Here is a 23,050-nt window from a genome sequence, read left to right as displayed (position 1 = left end):
GATCTAGGAAACAGGAATGTGTGAGGACAGCATATGAGCACCTAGATCCAGCCATGCCTGAAGTTTTCACTCCTATGGGTCAGAAATTCCTTTGTCTCCTTGAGCCAGTCCGAGTTGGGGTTGGTTCTATAAACTCCAGCCAAGATTGCCGGCTCTATGGCTCTACGGCTGCGGCCCTAATAGGGGACGGGTCTCTCCGTGGGCTAATAGGTGTTGAAACCCTTTGCCAAGCAAGACCCGCCAGCCCTGCTCTACCTTCTCCTTGCCACAGGCCCTGTCCTCGTGCCCACCGTCCTCCTCCCCTCTTTCTTTCACCACCCCCCCGTCCCGGGACCCGTCTTCCTTGCCACCCCAAAGCCAGTACCGGGAGTCCTGGGATCAAGTCCCACGTCAGGCTCCCTGCAGGGAGCCTGCTTCTCCCTCTGTCTGTGTCTCTGCCTCTCTCTCTCTCTCTCTCTCTCTCTCTCTCTCTCTCTGTGTGTGTGTCTCTCATGAATAAATAAATAAAATATTTTTAAAAAAAGAACATGGGGTTCCTGCACACAGAGCCTGGGGTGCAAGTGCTTTTGCAAGTGGTCTTTGGACGGAAAAACATGCAGAAGTGAGTGGAACAGGAAAGGGCAGGGGTCGAGCCGAGGCAGAGAAGTCGCGGTCGGAGTCGATCCTCAGCCTGATGCAGCTCTGGTGTGTGACCGGCCTTGCCTGCGTTGCGGGGGGCGGGGGGCCTCCTGTACCCCACCATCACTCTATCCCAATCCCAGACTAGGCACAAGCCCTCTGTGGGGCTTCAGAGAAGATCCTTAAAGGAACTGACTCCACTGGGAGATTTGTCTTATTCTTTGCTCCGTGTCCCCCCTTCTGGTGGAATGCGGGTGTGACAAGTGGAGCTTCAGCAGCCCTCTTGAACCTTGCGGTAAGCGCGAGGCAGAAGGCGAAACGATAGGAGGAACTGGTCTAACTGCACTTCTTTTAATGTGAGAATAAACCCCCATCTACTTAGGCAACTTGCATTTTGTGTTTTTTTTCCCTTTTTTTGCAATCCAACGTAACCTTAGCATAGGCTTTTTAAAAAATGGCACTTTGGGTTTCAAAAATGTGATTTGCAACTAAAATTAAATACACTAATATACTCTCCAGATTATGATGCTTCTCCCTTAAAAAGGGAAAGATTGAACTTGGACAAATGACTGAAAAAAAATGCCACCCATGTGTCCAGTGCCCTAAATCTGTAAACATTTCACCCATCTATCAATTCCCGGGAGCTGTTGTCAGACTCATTTTGCACATGAGGGAACAGGGTCTGAGGTTATGCAGGTAGGAGTGAGCAAGGATCGTTGGCCCTGGAGTCACGCTGCCTGGGTTCCAATCTGGCTCCCGCTCCTTAGGTCAGGCTACCTTAACCTTTCTGTGCCTCAGTTTCTCTTTATGTAGCAGAGGGATGGTTATAAAGACCGTTGGGAGGATTAAAAGGAAGAACCCAGGCAGCGCCTGGGTGGCTCAGTCGGTTAAGCATCTGACTTTTGATTTTTGGCTCAGGTCATGATCCCAGGGTTGCAGGATCCAGCTCTGTGTGGCAGGGGCTGGGGGACGGTTCGGGGGGGGGGTTAGATATCTGCGCTCAGCAGGGAGTCTGCTTGAGATTCTCTCTCTTCCTCTCCCTCTGCCCCTTCCCCCTTCTCTCTCTCTCTTTAAAATAAATACATCTTTATAAGAAATTACAAATAGAAGAAAGAACCCATGAAGAGCACTCCCCAAAATGCCTGGAATGTAATGAGCAATTTAAGAAGCTCAGTTATTCTAGTGGCTCAGGATTAGAGCTGAGACAGTGTTTGAACTAAGATCTCTGGGAGCCCAGCGCTCAGGGTCCCGCAGGCTCAGCTTCTGGGATGGAGCCTCCTGCCTGTTCCCCTCTGGCCCCCTCTTACCCGTTTACCCAGTGAACACCTAGTCCTCCCTAAGAGTGGCTTAGACATCACCTCCTCTGGGAGAGACCGAACCCCCAAGATCGGGTCAGATGCTCCCCTGAGATGCTCCTGCAGCAGCCCGAATGTGCCTCAGTGGTTTGCATCATCACTCCACACCAAAACTGCCTAATTGCTGGCTGGTGTTTCCCTCTACACTGTAACCCCTTGGACAGCAACGGTTGTGCATTATTATTGCATCCCCGTTACCAACACAGGACAGACACTTAATACATATTTACTGGGCAAGTGACAATTAGAATCAGACCCAGAAGGGACCACTGAGTCACTTCATCTAGTGATTCCAACAAGAACCATGCCACCTCCCAGGGAGCATTCTGAAAACAGGTGGGGGTGTTTTTGGTTGCCACTGGGTTTGGAGGGAATTTGAAGGGTAGGGGTTAGGTGCCGAATGATCTGTAACAGTTGGCACAGTCCCGTGCAATGAAAATCTGGAAAGACATTTTGGGAGGTGAATAACCTCTTCCTACTCATTTGAACCTAGAATCCAACTTTGATTTGCACAAACACAAAATAATTTTCTATATTTTTAAAATATCTGAATACACTGGGAATGCAACTGCTGTGTATCAAGAGGGAAATTATACTTTGCTTTGCCCAGAAAGAAAAAAAGAAGCATGCCCCACTGTGGAAAACTCACATGAGTGATAGCAACATGGCTCGTGTCATCTGCGTCCCCCAAACAGCCCCTCTGTATCTGCCTTTATAGCTTTTGCAGTCACTATATATATATTTTTAAGATTTTATTTATTCATGAGAGAGAGAGAGAGAGAGAGAGGCAGAGACACAGGCAGAGGGAGAAGCAGGCTCCATGCAGGAAGCCCGATGTGGGACTTGATCTGGAGTCTCCAGGATCACGCCCTGCCCCAAAGGCAGGCACTAAACCACTGAGCCACCCAGGGATCCCTTGCAGTCACTATACTGTATTGGTCAGCAAGTTCTGGGTAACACGCCAGTCCAAAAGAAAGAGGCTTAAAGCAGCAGTCATTCGCCCCCATGCATCTTGGGTCAGCGGGAGGTTGGCTGGTCCTGGCTGGGCTCAGCTGGGCGGTTCTGCCTCAAACTTGGGTCAGCTGGGCTGGGCTCCACACTTGGGTTGGGCTCAGGTCTGCTCCAGGCATCTCACCCCGGGGAGAAACTCTCCTCGTGATAATGGTGGGGGTACCAGAGGGCGATTCCCGCTGCGCAGCATGTTTCAAGCCTCAGGTCAGTTGCCTGCCATTATTCCTCTTGGCCAAAGCAGGCCACGTTGGCAAGCCCAAAAATCAATGGGTGGAAAAATGGAAAGATGAAAGTATTCTCCCCTGGAGGTGGAGGCCTAGAGTGAATATTTTTGAGCAAAAAACAAACAAACAAACAAAAAAGAAAAACAAAAAGGAATCCACTTTAGTAGTGACCCCACAGGACTCTCCTAATTTAGCTCCGATTACAAAATCTCCTGCATAAATAAAAAATTCAATTTTGTGTCACTTCTCTTAAATCCAAGCATACTCATTATATGAGAGTATGTGCATCTCACTACTTTGTTATAACAATGAGGTCATGCTAAGTGTTTACATACGAAGCACATGTTTTATTTTAAGCGACTGTCCTCTTATTTTAAGATATTTTACAGGGGAGCTGGGTAGCTTAGTCGGCCAGGGGTCTGACTCTTGACCTCAGCTTGGGTCTTGATCTCAGGATTGTGAGTTCAAGCCCCACGTTGGGCTCTGCCCTGGGCTTGGAGCCTACTTTAAAAAAAAGAAAAAAGAAAAGACATGTTACATATTTTATTTAAACCCAGGTCTTTAGGTAGATTATATTATCTATGAATTTCATTTTAAGACAGTCAAGGGGGTCTACAAAGCCTTTTTTACAGAAAGAGGACAAAAGGTAAAGGGTGGGACCACAGAGGTAACGCAACATTGTCCAGGCTGGTGAGGGGGGCGGGACGATCGAGTCACAAAGCCTTTCCTGATGTGGGGAACAAAGGCTGAAGAAAAATTATTAAATTTCCTCACTGCCTACAGCCCACTGCAAGTCCTTGAAACAGGCGGAGGGACCTTCCTCTAGGGCCTCAACCGCCTGCTCGATCCTACGTTGCTGAGGGCAACGGGAGCTCTTAGGCCGACCCCCAGGAGCCTGAAGTCTGCTTTAACATATAAAAATTCCTTTGGAGGGACGCCTGGGGCTCAGTGCTTGAGCATTTGCCTTCGGCTCAGGGCCTCATCCCCGGGGTCCCGGGATCGAGTCCCGCATCAGACCCCCCTGCATGGAGCCTGCTTCTCCCTCTGCCTGTCTCTGCCTCTCTCTCTCTCTCTCTCTCTCTCTCTCTCTCTCTCTGTGTGTGTGTGTGTGTGTGTGTGTGTGTGTCTCAGGAATAAATAAAATCTTTAAAAAACAAAACAAGGAAAATGAGTGGTGTAAGTTGAGGCGAGCTGTTTAATATCTCCGGGCCTTTCTCAGGTGTACTACGGGGATCATATCCATGGTCCGGCTTGGCAGGAAGGACGGGGTGAGATCACGTGCGGGACAGTCAGGGTCCTGGCAGGAACAGGTGCACGCCCGAGTGGGGACGTTGAGGGCAGTGTTATAAGGGGACTGTCCACCAGCTTGGGGGCAGAGTTCCGTCCGGCTCCCCAGGGACTGTGCCTTTTCTGGGGCCGATGAACAGCAGGGAGCCGTTCCCACTCCTAGGCCTACGGGCCAAGGGGAGACAGGGCAGGGCCGGCCCTGCAGGGCACAGGGCCTCAGTCACCATCCCAAGCCCACAGGGCGGGAGCCGGGGGATGAAGTCTCCAACCTCGCTCTCCTCCCTTGGGCCTCGGAGCGCTCATCCGTCAGGGGCTCCTATTGGCAAAGCCAGAGGTGACATGTGGGGGTGCCTGTCGGTGGCGTCCGTGCAACTGCCGCCCGGGCATAAGCAGGAGGAGAAACATGAGAAGCAGATCCCGATGGGCAACTGGGAGGGGTCCAGCGTGGAAAACACTCAGTGCAAGGCAAAGCGAGGACTTTATAAATAGGTAAACACAGGCATCCACACAGGGGAAACTCGAATACCTGCCCGGGTGATGACTAGAAGCTCCACTAGAATCTAGTTGACCTTGGTGGAGAAGGAGAAAAAACCCTTTTTCTTCTACCCACCTTGGGTTCCCCGGCCTCGGTCCGTAAATTAGACTAACAAGAGGCAGATTAACAAGAGAAAAGAACAAGCAGGAAGTTCACAAACAGGTGCCACGGGCTGGTTAGTGCACGGGCTTAGAGGGATCCTAACAAGAGAACAGTGTATTTTTAGAGACGCGACCAGATAAAGGCAAAGGACTTTGAGCTTCCAGGGGCACCGGGCCGTGGGAAGGCAAGGATATGGGGAGACTGATGGTAGAGTTTAGAACTGTCGCAGGTGGCGGGGGTGGGGGGAAGGGGGGCATCTTGACAAACTGTCCTGCCTTTAGGCAGGTATAGGGGAAGGCAGAGGGCTCCCCTTCTATCCGCTTCAGCTCAGAATCCTCCTCGGGCCCAAGTGCCGTATTTGGGAGCAACACGTTCTGCTACTTTTCAACCTTTTCAAGCCGGAGTCCAAGCCTCTTCTTTTTACTGCATTCTTCTGCAGCTCATGCCAGATTGCTGCGCCAGCAGCCTGATAACTGCCCCCTCTTGGAGCCGCAGTGGGTGGAAACTTAAAGATAACGATGGTCGCCCTCGAAACATTAAGGGGGATCCTATCCAGAAAAGTGAGCAGCATTCTAGCCAGAGATTCCAGCGCTTGTGCAGCTGCGAGTCCTGAGGCACAGCACGGATGGCAAGTTAGAAACTATGCTAAGGGGACGCCTGGGGGGCTCAGCGGCGGAGCGGCTGCCTCCCGCCCAGGGCGTGACCCCGGGGTCGTGGGATCAAGTCCCCCATCGGGCTCCTTCCAGGGAGCCTGCTTCTCCCTCTGCCTGTGTCTCGGCCTCTCTCTCTCTCTCCCTCTCTCTCTGTGTCTCTCATGAATAAATAAATAAAATCTTTTAAAAAGAAAAAAGCAGCTATGCTAGGGGCAGGGGCGACCTTGCTTTAAACCAGCCCCTTGGTTCAAACTCAGTTCCCGACCACCTTTAAGTGGCGCAATGTAAAGCCAGCACCTGCAGGGTGGACTAGCTTTCAGGAGGCGTCCCAAGCCACAGGGGTTCAGCGCACAGCCTCTCTGCATGGGGGTGACCGGCTCAGCCCCACCGCCCGCAGGTGCGCGGCCACCCAGCAGGTGCACCCGCGGAGCCGCCCAGGCCCAAGGCGCGCGCGTCTAGGGCACAGACGGGGCTCGGGGTTGCTCTTTGCTTTCCCAAGCTTTGAGTTCTCAGGGCCCAGTGGGGGCCCTGCAGGCATCCGGGGAACCCCAGAGCGCTGCGCTGGCGGGGACTGGGGTGGGGGGGTTGGGGGGCGTCAGGATTCCTAACAAACCACTTTTGAGATGTCGGATCCCTTCCCAGGATGGGGTTTGGATTCATCTCCGACTTGTGTCCAGTGCGCTCGGGTGACTTTCGCTCCCCAGCCCAGGTCAACCCGCACCTGCACCGCAGAGGAGGTCAGGGTGGCCTTTTGGTTCCAGACCTGCTGCCAGGCTCCAGGAAACACGTTTTCGATGTATTCCAGGCATGTGCCCTGCACACATGGTCTCTCTGCAGCAATCCAAAGCCACAGACACGGATACATGGCCTTATTCCATCATCTAAAGCCCCAAATCCTCAAATGGCATTAATTTGCTATTATTTGCACCATACGCAGACAGGTGCTTGGATAGAGACCCATCCTAGGACTACCAGAATTTGTGGTTGTTTTTTTTTTTTTTTTGAGATTTTGACAGAGAAAGAGAGGGAGGGAGCAGAAGAGCACAGAGAGGGGTTGGGGCAGAGGGAGAGAGGCTCCCCACTGAGCAGGGCTCTGGCAAGGGGCTTGACCCCAGGACCCCAGGATCATGACCCAGGCTGAAGGTGGACGCTTAACCAGCTGAGCCACCCAGGAGCCCCCAGCTACCAGAATTTGTACCAGGCTTTTCACAAATTGTACCTTACGTGTCCTTGTTACAAACCTCTGAGGTGACCATCCGCTTGTGTGCTTTATACACGGAGAGAAAGCTGGTTTGGGAGATTGCAAGATCCGTCCAGGACACAGAGCGAATAAGGGGCAGAACCAGGGCTTGAAAACAGGTCTATTCCAATTTAAAATTCATAGAGGAGAACTGTGGCGCACGAGCCAGTTAGTGAAGATAAGTGACATTAGCGCCTAAGTAAGTTTATCACGTTTTGAAATGAGGAAAGTCAAGTCTATTGCATTACTTGATGTTAGAAAAAAAATGTTAAAGCTTAAGGATTTACTTTCTCAAAGAGCTCTTTACATGGATTTTGAAACAGGCTAAAACTTACTGAATAAGAATGAAGCTGATTAATAATGCAGTTTGCTTAGATAAATTCACTTTTGTTATATACTTTCGCTGTTCAATTCATGAGCCCACTTAATATTTGGGGATCTTCTTATGAAAAGCAAATGCCATGAGTAATAGCAAAATAGCTCACAGCGAAGAATGAAAGCTCACGGAAGTGAAGTACACCTTTGTTCTAAGTTATGAATGTCATTCTTGAGATTTTAGGCTTAATATCATTCATGGCAATATTCTTTTGGTAATGTCATTAGTACATTTGCTTGATTAAAACCAACTCATCTTTATCATCCATCATTCATCAGCATCATCAGCATCAAAAAAGACAGCTCACTTAGAAAAAGTCATTGATAAAGATGGGACAAAAATTAGATTTTCAAAGAAATGGAGGGGATCGAACCGTCCTCTACACAGACAAGAATTTTTTTTTTAAGATTTTGTTTATTCATGAGAGACACACAGAGAGAGGCAGAGACACAGGCAGAGGGAGAAGCAAGCTCCCTGCGGAGAGCCCGATGTGGGACTCGATCCCAGGACCCCGGGATCATGGTCTGAGCCAAAGGCAGCAGCTCAACCACTGAGCCCCCCAGGCGTCCCTAGACAAGAATAATTTTTGATTTGTGAGCAGGGTTCCTACTGCCATAGCTCTCTGGTTCCTGTGGGACTTCCTCCCCTACCATGATGAATTCTTCAATAAAAATGAAATATCTTTTATCTAATTCTTGATGTACATGCAGTATGAAGTATGCAGAATCATCCTCGAAATATTCTTGTCAAAAATGTTTAACCTGAACCTAGTCCAGCTTTCAGATCTCACTTCCAGTTTATAGAAAATACAGGGGATAGAAGATCAAGCTGAACAGTAAGAGGAAGCAGATTCAGATGTGGGGGATGTCCCAGCAGTTACTGTCATGGGGAGAGGGAAGGAACTGTTCTAGGTTAGAAGACGGAACAAACACATGCAGTGAATAAAACCTGACTATCCCCAGCCAAGGAAATCTGGCTGTAAAATTATGTAGTTGGCAAATCACTGAAGATACTTGAATATTGTTGATAGAATACAGACACTTGTTGATATTTTTCAGAGAGATGATGCTGTGGTAAATAGGATGACCATATTCTCTCTTTCTTTTAAAGATTAGGAAGAGAACACATGAACGAGAGAGAAAGAGCAGGAGCAGGGAAGGGCAGAGGGAGAGGGAGAAGCAGACTCCTGCCTGGGCGGGGAACCCAACTCGGGGCTCGACCCCAGGACCCGGAGACCACCACCCAAACCGAAGGCAGATGCCCAACTGACTGAGCCACCCAGACGCCTACATTGTTGTCTTTCTCCTTCAACGTGGTCTCTCGGCATGACTGGCATGGCCTTCCTCATGGCGTCATGGACTCGGGGGGAGTTGGACGTCTTACAGGGGTGACTTCCGGGGGGGGCAGAGGCAAAACCCCCAAACTGGCATAGCTTCACTTTCACTACCATTTTGCCGTTCGAAGCAAGTTGCAAGGCCAGTGCAGACTGAAAAGGAGGCGAGGCAGACCGCGCTTCCTGATGGGGGGCGTGGCTCATGCTTACAGTGGGAGGGAACTAAGGACAGACATCCTTGGAGACCCTCTACCCTCCACTTGCAAAACACCAATGTATCACGCCGCAGGACAAAAGCCACACCCTCCACAGTCCAAGTGAAATCTAGACGTTGCAAACATGCTGCTATTAGAAATAATCGGTTGAGAGCTCCAGCCAAATGCAGTCAAGCGTTCAGTCTACAAAGCATTTACCTTCTCTCCCTCGTATGTAAGGAACTTACAGGCTAAGAGGCAAAGGTAGAAAAGGGTGGGTGTAAGGTACACAAAGATTGGAACATTATTCCCCAGAAAATACTTGATTTTAGCCCTATTACCGTTTTCAGGTTTTTCTTCTCCCTTTGAGCATTACCTGAAGCTGAATCCAAGAGTTGAAAATGTAGTTTACGGATTTTCGCATTCCTACTATCTTTTAGAGAATTCGACACAGAGCGTGGTGCTCAACAAGTGTTTGTTGAAGTCAATGAGTGATTTATACTTATCATGCACACTGTCATCCACCCAGGAGCTGGGGTTTTAGGAAGTGAGAAAGAGCCAAAGTAAATTCACGTAACTGCCGCGATTGAGCAATGAGCTGTTGTGGTTCCACAACTCTGTAGAACAGAGCCCAGAGTCTGGCAGTAAGCGAGAACTTTACCTCAGTAGTCAAAATAATTATTAGAAGTTATTATAAAAGTTGAGAAGTTCTCCACGTTACTAAGAAGGCCTTTCAGAAGGTATTTATGATCATCTTAGTCTTTTTTTAAGAGTTTATTTGAGAGCGAGCGAGAGCACAAGCAGGGGGGAGGGGGAGGGCAGAGGCAGAGGGAGGGGGGGTTCCGCGCTGAGCAGGGGGCCCGATGCAGGACTCGGGACTCAGTCCCAGGACCCATCATGGATCATGACCTGAGCTGAAGGCAGACACGTAACCCACTGGGCCTCCCGGCCCCCCGATGATCTTAGTCTTCTATCAGGTGTATGACTAAGAAGGCGGCTGGAGTGAGTGAGGTGGAGGCCGATCCCAGCCACGTTGAGAAAAACAAATGCAAGTGCTTAGAAATTTTTTCTTTTTCTTTTTTTCTACCTTGGGTGGTGTTATGTACAGGATTGTGTCCTCTCCCAAATTGGTATTCAGAAGTCTGAACCCCCAAACGTGACTATATTTGGAGACAGCCTTTCAAGAGGTAATTAAGGTTACAGGAGGCCATGTGGGTGGGGCCCTAATCCAACTGGGCTGTCGTCCTTAGAAGAAGAAACACCCAGGGGGAGGGCACAGGGAAAAAGGCCTGCGAGGACAGAGAGGTGACTTTCTGTAAACCAGAGGCATGCCGCCCGGAAACCCATCCTGCCAGCACCTTTTCATCCTGGCCTCCCAGCCTCCAGAACTGTGGGAAAATAAACTCCCGCTGGCTTGGCTAAACCACCCAGTCGGTGGTACTCTGTGGTGGTGGCCGTTGCACGCGAATAAAGGCCGGCAACCAGAGCATTCACATAAATATGCTCCCATGTAAACGCTTCTTTAGAAAAATGAAATAACTGAAACATACAGGAAGTAACAGAATAATATTAGAAGAAAACACCTGGACTCACCACTCAGATTCTAACAAATGTGGACAGTCTATTTGCTCCAGATCAGCAAGAAATGAACCTTATACTTCAGGTGGGCTGCTCGGTGCCCTGTAGGTCTGCTGCCGTGGCCTCAGCCCGCCGGGACTCCTCCGAGGGCGGGGAAGGGCACTCCCAGGCACCCTGGTGTGTACTTACGCCTCGGAAGGCTGCACACAACACAAGGTGCGGCTCTGTATTTACACAAACGAGACAGGTACATACTTTGGCAGTATTTTTCCTTCAACATTGTCTTGAGGCCTTTCCTTGTCAGCCTGGGCCCCACACCCAATCGTCTCCCTCTGGGCAGGCGCCGTGCTCTCCAGGGTGCTTCTGGGCTGCCCTCGCACCCTGGGGCCTTCCTGCGGGCTCCCCTTCCTAGCTGCCCCTGAATGCTCAACAGTCCTGTCCACTTCAACTGTGGTTTGGGGGCCCCCCGCCGAGGGTGCCACTCCACGGGTCCCCTAGCTTTGCTTGTGTGCTCCTCCAAAGCTGCTGTTCTGCTATCGATGGTTTTAGCCCCAACTGCTTAGCTTCTGGGATTTACAGGGTTACTCTTACCACCGAATTTTAGCATAGATGGTGCCACTGCGGTTTTTTCTCGTGCTATAGGATAGCACCTGGGGGCTCGGGGAGACTAAAAAACACCCGCTGCTGCTACCATCGTGCCTCCTATACGACTGATTATTTTTAAATGATTTGTATGTTTCTATTTATATTATAATGCCCAGGATAGGGCAGACTGTGGTACAGTCACATATAAATCCCAGGCACGGGTGGGATTTACTTCTTGCTCATGTCACAGTTCAGCTCAGGCAGCGGGCTCTCCGGGTAGTCCCGCAAGCACTGGCCGACACGTCCTGGCTTTTCCATCTTGCAAACTCTTTGCTTATGTCCAAACAGGAAGAGAAAAGTGGTCAATCATGACCACTGCTTGTGAAGTTTCCTCGCCAGGCCCGGGAGCCACGTCTATGACCAGCCGGCACTAGTAACCACGACAGAGGCTGGCAAAGGCGGGGCGACACCGAGAAGCTCCGTGCTGTTGGCCAAGCAACTTGGGAGAAAAGACCGACTCTAAAGCATACGGCTGCCTGCCTGTCCTTGTACCTGTAAGAGGATTTCAGATGTAATGTGATTAGATGACACTCACTATCTGGTTTTAACAAGGCTTTAATTCCATCAGTACAGGACTTTAAATTAAAAAAAAAACAAAACTGGTAACTCAAACTGTTTTCAAGTCTGCAAAAAACCTTCCACAGGTTTTCCACAGCCTCCAATTCCTGATAAATTCGGGGGAGAATTAGAAAGCATATGATTAAACAAAATTAAAATGTCTCTAATTAAAATTAAAAAAAAAAGTCTCCAATTACGAAGGTTCCAGTTAAATATGGCTTTTGGAATTTTATTTATTTTTGTATATTTTTTTATTGGAGTTCGATTTGCCAACATATAGCACAACACCCAGTACTCATCCCATAAAGTGGCCCCCTCAGTGGCTTTTGGAATTTTAAAGAATTAAACTATACCACTAACATACGAGGGAAACGGTGGTTTGGCATCATTTATAAACATAAATGTGTTCACAAACATTCTAAATATTCAATATACATACTTCAGGAGAACTGTGACCTTAAGACAATGATTTTTATTACCTTTACTCTACCAAGTTTGACACTATAAATATACTCACTGAAAAAATTAACACTATATTTAAATAAGAAACAAGTTCATGAAAATTTACAAAATATAACCAATGTATTCTGACTTATGATCATATTTTAAATATTTCAACTTTACTCTTCTAGCCTGGTCAGGCCATTTAAAAATATTTCCACACTATTTTAACTTCAGGATATAAAACAGTAGGAATTTACTAAGTTTTCCATTATAAAAATTAATTTAGCAATTTCTCAAAATACTGAAAAAACTGTTTTATGAAAGCAGTACCCATATCATAACAACTTATTTTCTTTAAGAACCCATCTTCAAAAGGCACATTTTAATTACTAGTATTTATCTAAAGATAGTAGTTGAGTTTTGAATTTCCAGTCAATTTCCCATGATCTCAGCAGGAAGATCACAGAAGGTCAGGGAAGGCAGGAGAACACACGTATCCAGGGAGCTGGTACTAAGGCAGCAGTGTTCTCACTTGCCACATCCATGGAGACCGTGAGAAAGAGGTGAAGGAAGGAGGATCTGCAGATCTGTCTCCGGTCCTAATTTAACCTTCGTGAACATTTTTTACACAAAAATACCTAATTAAAAAAAGAATCACAAGACAGAAAGCTAAAAAACCGAAAGGCCCAGACCACAAACTGCCAGTGTAGTTTGAGTGGTGATGTTACTTGTTTGGGGCCTGAAGAAGAGAACGAAGCTTCTGGTTTCTTGTAATCACATATTCATACTGGGCTCATCTCAATTTAAATCACTTGGTGAGTTACAAGTGCTATGAAGTCCTAGGGTGCCAGGCATACTGATTTTCAAAATCAAATATAAATGACTTTATGGTTATCTCTGTCACGTTCCCCTTTAGTTAGGGCTGATATTCTAAAGTTGATTGTTAATTATAGTAACACCGGTAATTTCAAGTCCCGTATAATCTGTTATTTTTAAGGGCTTATTGCCCTAGGACCCCAAAATGCAATCCAACATACACTCTGAGGTATGGTTTATTTTTCAGTGAAGTTAATACTAACTGAAGCTCTAAACTGAGTAAGATCAATACTAAAGTACTAATTGATTAAATAACTGATCCCATGCAAGAAACAAAAGGGACTTTTACTGTGACTTTGGAATTTCAAAATATTGGGGATCTGCCTTAATTTCATGTTAGTCCCCTCCATCTCAGTTCAGTGTTTCCATTTTTTAAAAAAGGGGGAATATCTTCATCGTATTTCTTTACTATAACAAAATAATTGACAGAAAATATTCTGAAGTACAGAAAATGAAATGGTCACCTTTTACTCAACCAAAATATAACTTTCTGGTCCCTAACCACAGTCACTTTGGGGGCACTTCTTCAAGTTCTAAAATAGCAGCTTTTTCAATTAAGGCAACATTGCTCTATTCTTACCTGTTTTTCTATTAACCACTTATTAAAGCTCACAAGAGCAGTTTCACCCTCCAAGGCCTTTTATGATGCAAGAACAGTGAATATGAACATCCTACTCAATGTTTAAAAAGAATATAAAAAGTTATTCAAAGTCAACACTTATTTTTCTATTGGGAATTCTAAAGTAATTACAGTCATTTCAGAATATGTAAACCATGAAATTACCTCTTATACTAACATTGACAACATAAAATACAATTTTTCTACAAAAATACAATATAGGAGATATATTGCTTCTTCCCTGAAATAGAAATTTAATATTTGGACAAAAAAATTGTAAACTTCTGATTACATTCAAGAGATAACCTTTTAAAGACTTACATTATTTGAGGTTTTGTAACTGGAGCGCTTAACAGATTTGCATTACTGTATTGTTTTAATAACAGAATAATGCCAAAAGGGTTGTTTCTTTTACATCTGCTACCAGGAGGAAAAGAATGGCTTCCTGCAGTGGACAGTCTGGGTGAATGAATTGCTCAGATGGACAATTCGGCCCTGATTTCCACCTTGACTGCGCTCCACAATCACACAAGGCATTTGTACCAGTTGCACAGGACTCTTCCCGTCTTTCAGTGCCTGAGTAAGATTTAAGATCTGTGGAAAGAAATGAGGTATCTTCACCAGTTCAAATAAGATAAAACCTTTGTTCAGTTCACCGACCTAATTTTAACCATTTATTCACAATTACAATTTTTATTTCATTCATTTATGCCCATTAGACTGAATAAAGTGAATGGTTTCATATTCTCCATTTGACATAGAAGCTAAACAAAGACTAGTCTAAACAGTCTGCTTTTTCCATAATTTGGCTATTGTTGATAGTGCTGCTATAAACATCAATGTGCATGTATCCCTCTGAATCAGAATTTTTGTGTTCTTTGTGTAAATTGCTGGGTCATAGGGTAGCTCTATTTTTAACTTCTTGAGGAACCTCCATACTGTTTTCCAGAGTGACTGCAACCAGCTTGCATTCCCACCAACAGTGTCTGGAAGGAGACCAAATAGCCATCAACTGATGAATGGGTAAAGAAGACGTGGAACATAGATACAATGGAATTGTTACTCAGCCGTAAGAAAAAAATGAAACCTTGCCATTTGTAATGACATGGATGGAGCTAGAGGATATTATGCTAAGTGAAATAAATCGGTCAGAGAAAGATGAATACCACGATTGCATTCATTATGTGGAATTTAAGAAACAAACGATCATAGGGGAAAAAAAGAGAAGTAAACCAAGAAACAGACTTTTAACTATAGAGAACAAACTGACAGTTACCAGAGGGGAGGTGGGTGAGGGGATGAGGGAAACAGGGATGAAGGAAACAGGAGGGCACCTGCTGTGATGGGCACCAGGTGTTGTATGGAAGTGCTGAATCACTAAATTGTACATCCAAAACTAATATACACTGTATGTTAACTGGAATTTAACGAAAACTTAAAATAGTGTGCTTTTAACTACATACTTGCCTTATCCACTCATTCTACAGAAAATTTTTTTTTGCATGCCTACTACCTGGTAGTGGTAGGCTCTAAGTGCTGGAGCAACACAATAACAAAAAGCCCTGCTTCCACACAGCTTGCATTTTAGCAGGGGGAGGAGTCAATAAGTATGATTCAGTAAATTATACCATGTATTTTAGGGTAAAAGTGCCATGGGAAAGCATGATGCAAGGCAAGGAGGTTAGAGATTTGGGGAAGTTGCCATTTATTTTTATTTTTTTTTAAATTTTTATTTATTTATGATAGTCAGAGAGAGAGAGAGAGAGAGGCAGAGACACAGGCAGAGGGAGAAGCAGGCTCCATGCACCAGGAGCCCGACGTGGGACTCGATCCCGGGTCTCCAGGACCGCGCCCTGGGCCAAAGGCAAGCGCCAAACCGCTGTGCCACCCAGGGATCCCGGAAGTTGCCATTTAAAATAAAGTTCCATTTAAGAGTTTACTCTTGAATAGAAAAAATAAAACTAGGAAGAGTACATAAATATAGTACATTTCATGTTTAAACACACTCTCAGAATTGCTACTTTGAGTGCATAAATAAGGTTATGAAACAATGCATACTTTCAGATAAAATAAAATTTTAATAATTCATTTTCTTTTTTTCCTGCATATCAGGTAAAAAACTTCCTTTGTTATGTACTTTAGAAATAAAGATGTCTCCTTCAGGTATTTGAAGATATCTAATATAGAAATAGTACGCATTTTAGTGGTTCTTGTAAAGACTATTTAATAGTCATAGTATAAAGGTTTCAACATAAAGCCATACTAATAAATAAAATTCATAAAACTTCGAAAAGTATAAACTGGATGGCTTAGGTCCTAGAAAATGCTAAGTATTTAACACCTCAGGGAACTTTACCAGCTACAGTAGTAACTCATTGAATTTACATTTTAGGATCCCTTTTAAGTTCTTCCCTTAAAATCTTCTAGGCTGGCTATATCTGGATAATTACACAAAGAATTCCTGAAATTCACATTTATAAGTATTGTTTTTATCATGAAAATCCATGTGGGCACCAGCATGGTTAAGGAAAGAAATGTTCTGGTTAGTTTTTTCTTCTGGTTTAAAGAATTCTACTCTAAAAATGTTAGTCTAAACGCACTAATTTATTTATTTATTTTTTAAACACACTAATTTAAGTAATATCTAATGTTTTCCTGACTCTAAAGATGTGATTGTTGTAGAGAACTGGAAAACAGAATAGTACAAAGAAAATTAAACTCATTCTACATGTTTAAGAATTTTTATTTATATATAATTTGCTTATACATATATATGTATAAGCAAAAATTACTCAATCCTAAAACTATCCTAAATATTAATGTTTCTTTGAAAGCTGAGTAAACACTTGATGATCTTGCATTTATTTACTAAAGAAACATCTACGGAACATGCACTGTGTTGGGGGGGAGAGAAGACTGAGTGAGGGGAAAAAAAGCCATGTGAGCCCTTAAAGTACACACATCCCAGAAACAAAGAGCCATGTGAACAAACAACTGTAATAAAAAGTGATAAATATTTGAACAACAGTGGATCTGTGCCCTGACTCATACTCTTAACCAGCACCCCCCCCCAGAGATCGCCCATTTTTTCCTTCCTGAAAGAACGAATCTATTATTATATGTTTAATTCAGAGAAGGCTACCTTTAGAAACAGACTAAGCACTGCAGGCAAGGAGAAACATTTAGTCTCCATCGATGCCACATCTGAGACCTGGGTAGGGATGTGATGGTTAAGCCAAAGGCAGGTGGTATAAACTCACAGACTTCCACATACAGACTTTGCTTTCCTTTAGACTAGTTCCCTGGTCCTCAAATTTTAGTGGGTTTAAGAAATTACTGCACTATCTAAAACCACACACACTCACTTCATGCTTGACTTTAAGCTGTAGCAAGCAACAGTAACATGCCCAACATACTGTTTTAACATCTAATTTTTGAGTTGGCTGCAACATCAGTGTATTTCCAGGGATGCTGCAGACAACAGAACTCTGAGTGCCAGGAGGAGCCTGGGAAGACAAGGCTGGAGTTTGAAGGAAAACCGTTCCCCAGAGGAGGAGGAAAAGGCACTGAAGAGTGGCAGCAATGCACAGAAGCGCGTCCCTGGGAAATGGGAAACAGGAGGGAAGGAGTTAGGAGTGGCCAGGCTGAGGGGAAGCCACCACTGACAAGCGATAAGGCAGGTGCATAGGAGGAACGAAAGAAGAGTGCAAAAGGTCCTGTGGACCGTGCTCTAAGTCGGCACTGGAGCCTAGGCACACCCAGGGGTCATGAACATGGTAAGCTGCAGGAGACATGATCAGATTTGCTATTAGAGAGATGGTTCTGGTTTAATGTCAAAGAGATAGGAAAAGAGGTCAGGACACCACTTATAAATGATTAAGTGCAGAGAAGAGATGAGAGGGGTCTCAGGCAGAGGCAACGTCTAAATGTAGCTGATGGGCCAGACGAAGAGCCCCTACTTTTATAGATTAAATGTTAATAGTGTATAGAAATGTATAGGTTAATAGAAATAGATAATAGAAATGTACAGATTAAGTGTTACTTAACCCCTCTGAGCCAAGTTGCCTCCATATGAAATGCAGGTAACTATGGAGAGCTGCTGTGAAGACAAGTGATACCACACATCACAATATCTAGTCAAGGGTAGAGTATTCAGGAGGTACTAAAGCATTAGTTTTATTTTCTTCAACATCAATTATTACTGATTCTGCAATGAGCTTCTGGTTTATAAATCACTGAATAGAAGGCCACTGAGTTACAGTTAGTACTTTTATGCCCCAATCAGTGCTCAACCTGGGTGGCATGGTGACTCACTGACTGCTCCAGGAAAGACCAAACACATTCTATGAGAAAAACCATCAACAGGCAACAGAACTTGGTACTGAAACATCCAAGTAGATGTTTGAGGATGAAAAATATAGCAACACTCAGGAAAAAGGTTATCAAAATGAGGACAAAGAATTCATGGGGGCGGGGGTGGGGTGTGGAACAGGCTAACAAACAATGTACAAAAAGGCCAAAAATATCTAATTTAGAACAAGAGGAAAGATGATATTGAAATCCACTTCATTTTTAATCATATGAGCCCTGGTTCGGCATAAAAGATAGAATTGCATTTTTGGGTCACCATGGAGAAAAAAAGTTAACAACTGTTTCAAAGAGAGATCTTTTTTCTTAATGAATAAGATCATAAGAAGGTTAACGTACCTGACCTCTCATCACAGACATCTGACTTTCAAAAGTGGCTTTGTTAAATCTTCTGTCGGTCTTTCATGGAATGGAAAAAAACCTCACATTATTACAATTCCAAAAATCAAGATCTTTGAAGCAAATACTTGAGAATAAATGAACTCTTCAACTTAGCACGTAAGGCCATGTCAAAGCCTTCCTAATAGATAAAATAACGTTTAAAGAGCATTTTTACTTGATTTATTTTTGGATGCCTCTAGAATACAAGAATAGTTTAGCTATACTCCAACTGGTTCCAAAAGGATTTAAAATGAACTTCTAGCCAACGGTTTAGGCTTTTTAAAGAGGATTAAATCAGAGCAGCTCACCTAGCATTTATTATAATTTATAGAGTACTTTTGTAGAAATTCAACTTTTGAAGAAAACAACTTGTGAGGTTTTAATATAGTCTCACTTCAGAGAACACTCATAATCAGTTCACAAATTTATGCTCCTGTAAAGTAAAACTGTTAGTTCCTTTTTAGGTTAGGTTCTACTGTAAGTAGTGATACCAGAAGCAGTAAATTGCAAATTAACTCTATTAAGAAAATCTCCTCTAAGATTTATTTCATTTTCTGCAATAATTAACTAAAATGTTATTTACCTTAAAAAGTTCATGAAGATCTTCACATAAATCTTGCACAAAGTTCATGTCAGAAATATATGGTAGAATTAAATTTCTTATTTCTTCAGAAAAAGGAACTTTTGCTTGAGGAAGCCAAGCCCAGTGAAATGGATCTAACAAAAGAGAGAGAAAGAGAGGAAGAAGTTATGAGAGGATGATCATCCTGATTCCAAGTTTGGATGGTCAATTTATTTTATTTTTTAAAAAATGTTCATTTATTTATTCATGAGACACAAAGAGAGAGGCAGAGACACAGGCAGCGGGAGCAGCAGGCTCCTCACAGGGAAGCCCAGTGCGGGATGCGATCTGGGATCATGCCCTGAGCCAAAGGCAGACGCTCAACCTCTGAGCCACTCAGGCATCCCTTGGATGGTCAATTTAGATGGTAAGGCATAGTAAGATACTACTGAAACTAATTAGGTCCCTGAGTTGTTGTTGTTGTTGTTTTTTAATTTTTATTATATTTATTTATTCACGAGAGACACAGAGAGAGAGAGAGAGAGAGAGACAGAGACAGAGACACCAGCAGAGGGAGAAGCAGGCTCCACGCAGGGAGCCTGACGTGGGATTGTGGGACTCGATCCCAGGACTCCAGGATCACGCCCTGGGCCGAAGGCAGGCACTAAACCGCAGAGCCACCCAGGGATCCTCAGTTCCTGAGTTTTAGATAGCAAAGAGTAAGAATTTTGATAATGAGTCTATCTCAAACAGCCCTACATCAAAAAATATATCTGAATCTCTGGCTCCTCAGTTTGGAAATTATAGGACACCTATAATTTTTTCACAGCCCCAGATCAAATACCATGGCTGATATTTCCCTGCCCTCTGGGTCACAAATCATCAGGAATTGACCACTCATGCGCACATGCACGTAAACACATGATGTTCCAAAATTTTAAATCATTAGCAGGTAAATAGGTAAAAGTGGCTTTAAATAACCAAAGATCCATGACTCTAGGCTAATTCTAGTTCTCTCCTAAGAAGACACTCAATCTACACAGTACTAGGACTCGAAAGATTTGTAAAGTAGTAGAATCCTCTAGTGAGGGTGCATATTCAGATTCCTGCAAGAAAGTAGGACAGCTTATGACAATATGATCACCCACAGAACCACTGAGGGTTCCTCCGATGACAACCTCGTTTTGATGGCTCCTACCACTTAGAAAGCCCTAAGGAAAAAATCTAGAGTCATTTCTTCTTACTTCTCTTTTACTAACCCCTTGTATACTGTGGGAAGTACACTGTCTATTCCAAAGAAAGACTTTCTTCTGGCCCTCATCGACCCGAAGCTATATCCAATTTCCTTTTCATTTCTCCCTGACCAGTCACATAAAAGCCCTTATTCCCTGTCCGCCTTTACTTCTAATCCCTATCCCTCAATTTCTATTATCACCATTCAAACTCTCTCACCCAGGGGCACTTGGGTGGCTTATTTGGCTGAGTGTCCAACTTTTGATTTTGGCACAGGTCATGATCTCAGGGTCAAGGGATCAAGCCCTGCGTCAGGCTCCATGCTCAGTGCAGAGTCTGCTGGAGATTCTCTTTTTCTCCCTCTCCCTAGGCCCTTCCCTACTCATGAGCGCTCTCTAAATAAAAAACAAAACAAAACAAAAACCTCTTTCCCCTAAAACTATTTCGTAAGAGTCTCTCCGAGGCCCATTTGTTCTTATGTTACTTAATGTTTCCACAGCAAGTAGTACTGCTTTCAGTCATCTCCATCTCTAAAATTCTCTCCTGTATGGCTTTGGAAATTCTGCTCTCTCAAAGTTTACCTTCTTTCTTTTAAGCCACTTCTCGTGTGCTGGCTTTTCCTTTTGTCTTCGATGCCACCATTCCTCTCTTTCTTTCCTTTACCTGTTAAACGTTCACTAAACATTTACTGAGTATTTGTGTACCTCACATTGTCCTATTGATGGTATCTATTCACCATGACTTCCACTACCAAGGGGACAGTTTAAAAACTATATCCTCAATATCAATTCCCTTCAAGTTCCAGATTCTTAATCCTCATCTGCATATTTGGCAAAATTTCCCAGATGTAGGCACCTTAAATTTAACACTTTGATAATACAATTTGCATATAAATTTCAAACTATTAGAGGAAAAAACCAATGAAACAGATAGCTTAAGTCAGTTCAACAAAAGATAGGAAAGGAAAAAAGCCAACTGGAATCTGTGGTCCATCGGAGAAAAATAAGATGGCAGGAAAAGTTCAAACACATCAGTAATTTGTTGAGACTTTAAGTAGAGCTAAGTGTACCTATTAAAAGAATCTCAAACTGGGTGGAAAAAAAAAATCCAGTTAAGTGTTGTTTATAAGTCATATACTTAAAACAAAATGATGGAAGTCAAAAATAAAAGTATAGAACAATACCAGGTAAATGTTAATAAAAAGAAATGAGGTGTAGCAATGTTACAATAGATAAAATAAGAAAAGTAAAAACCATCGAGAAGAATAAAATGGGATATATTTCACACTAATAAAAGAACAAGCCACCAGCAAAATAAAAATGCTGAGCCTTTACGAGAAACACACAGCAAAAAAAGGTATAGAAATGGAGAAAGAAATTGCCAAAATCACAATTACAATGAACTTCAACTCTCAAAAATTATCAGATCAAAAAAAATAATATGATTTGACTAACAAACTTTAATCAACAGACAGATGCAAAACTTTGTGTTCACATTCTTTTCAAGTACTTTCAAACTGGCCATCTAACAGATTATAAAGGAATTACTAACAAATTTCAAACAGCAGAATTCACCTAGCCACATTCACAGATCACAACGCAGTAAAACTCAAAATGACAATGGGCATTAAAAAAAAAAAAAAATCAACTGAGAGAAATTTTAAAACCAAACAAAATCTTCCTAAGTTACTCCCATCAAAGGGAAAAATCTGATAGCATGAACATGCAGAGCAGAACAACAGAGAAGCCCCTATCTAATCTATGGTTTAGCCAAAAGGATACCTACAGAAAAACACATAGGAGAGCAAAACAGTATGAACACAATCAGAGGAAAAGAATAACGTTGGAAAACACAAATCAATGAAAGGGAAAAAGCAAACAAAATGAAAACCTGATCAATAAAAGGTCAATTATATTTTTTTTAAAAAGCAGAAAATAAATAAATACAAAAAGGTCAATGCTTTGTAATCAAGTCTGTGGCAAGCTTAATAATTAAAAAAAAAAAAGCCCACTAATAAACAGTAGAAATTTAAAAAGGCATAGTCATGGGACACCTGGGTGGCTCAGTGGTTGAGCGGCTGCCTTTGGCTCAGGTTGAGATCCTGGGGTCCTGGGATCGAGTCCCACATCAGGCTCCGCATGGGAGCCTGCTTCTCTCTCTGCCTCTCTCTGTGTCTCTCATGAATAAATAAAATCTTAAAAAATAAAAAGGCATAGTCATAGATACAGACATTATTTATTTATATATTTTTAAAGTAAGCTCCGCTCAAACTCATGACCCTGAGTTTAAGACCTGAGCTGAGAGCAGGAGCTCTCAAGATACACTTAATTGACTGAGCCATCCTGGCATCCCAATACAGAGATTATTTAACATATAAATATTTATATTTATTTATATTGACATATATTTCAAACATATAAAAACAATTAAAAACTAGTACAATGAACTCCTATATTTTGAGTAATCTAATTCCCAAATTGTTGCAAAACATGTCACCTATCTCTACTTTCCCTCCCCTTAAATATTTTAAGGCAAATTAGATGATATCATTTCCTTTCACCCCTACATACTTAATATGCGTAGTTTTTTTTAATTATAAGAGAATTCTATAAAAAACTATACACCCATAAATCTAGAACTCAAGATGTCATGAACAATTTTAAGCAAAATAAAAATATCTAAAACTAGCTCCAGAAGATGCAGCAAGCCAGACTATTAACCAGAGAGACTGGTAAGGCAATTAAAAGACTACTCGCTTAGAAGGAGGGAAGTAGGCCCAAAATGTTTTGTAAGTGAATACTACCCAAAACATAAAAGTTAAATTCTAGCCCAATATTAAAATAGGTATGATTTCCATA

At 43.4% G+C, this 23,050-nt stretch overlaps 1 protein-coding gene across 1 annotated transcript in view; it reads right to left on the bottom strand.

Moving 5' to 3' along the window:
- Positions 1 to 11,922: 11,922 nt before the first annotated feature.
- PI4K2B (phosphatidylinositol 4-kinase type 2 beta) overlaps positions 11,923 to 23,050 on the bottom strand; it is a 29,303-nt gene continuing 18,175 nt past the window's right edge. The window contains exons 8-10 of the mRNA XM_055326761.1: positions 18,981 to 19,114; positions 18,356 to 18,415; positions 11,923 to 14,242 (exon numbers count right to left, since the gene is read on the bottom strand). Of these exons, the coding sequence (XP_055182736.1) occupies positions 14,069 to 14,242; positions 18,356 to 18,415; positions 18,981 to 19,114 (368 nt within the window). The 3' untranslated portion in view covers positions 11,923 to 14,068. The remainder of the gene's footprint in view (positions 14,243 to 18,355; positions 18,416 to 18,980; positions 19,115 to 23,050) is intronic.

This window comes from Nyctereutes procyonoides, unplaced genomic scaffold, assembly GCF_905146905.1.
Source record: "Nyctereutes procyonoides isolate TBG_1078 unplaced genomic scaffold, NYPRO_anot_genome, whole genome shotgun sequence".
Lineage (NCBI taxonomy): Eukaryota > Metazoa > Chordata > Mammalia > Carnivora > Canidae > Nyctereutes > Nyctereutes procyonoides.
The sequence above is the reverse complement of the archived record's forward strand: the minus strand, read 5'-3'. Positions and strand labels throughout refer to the sequence as shown.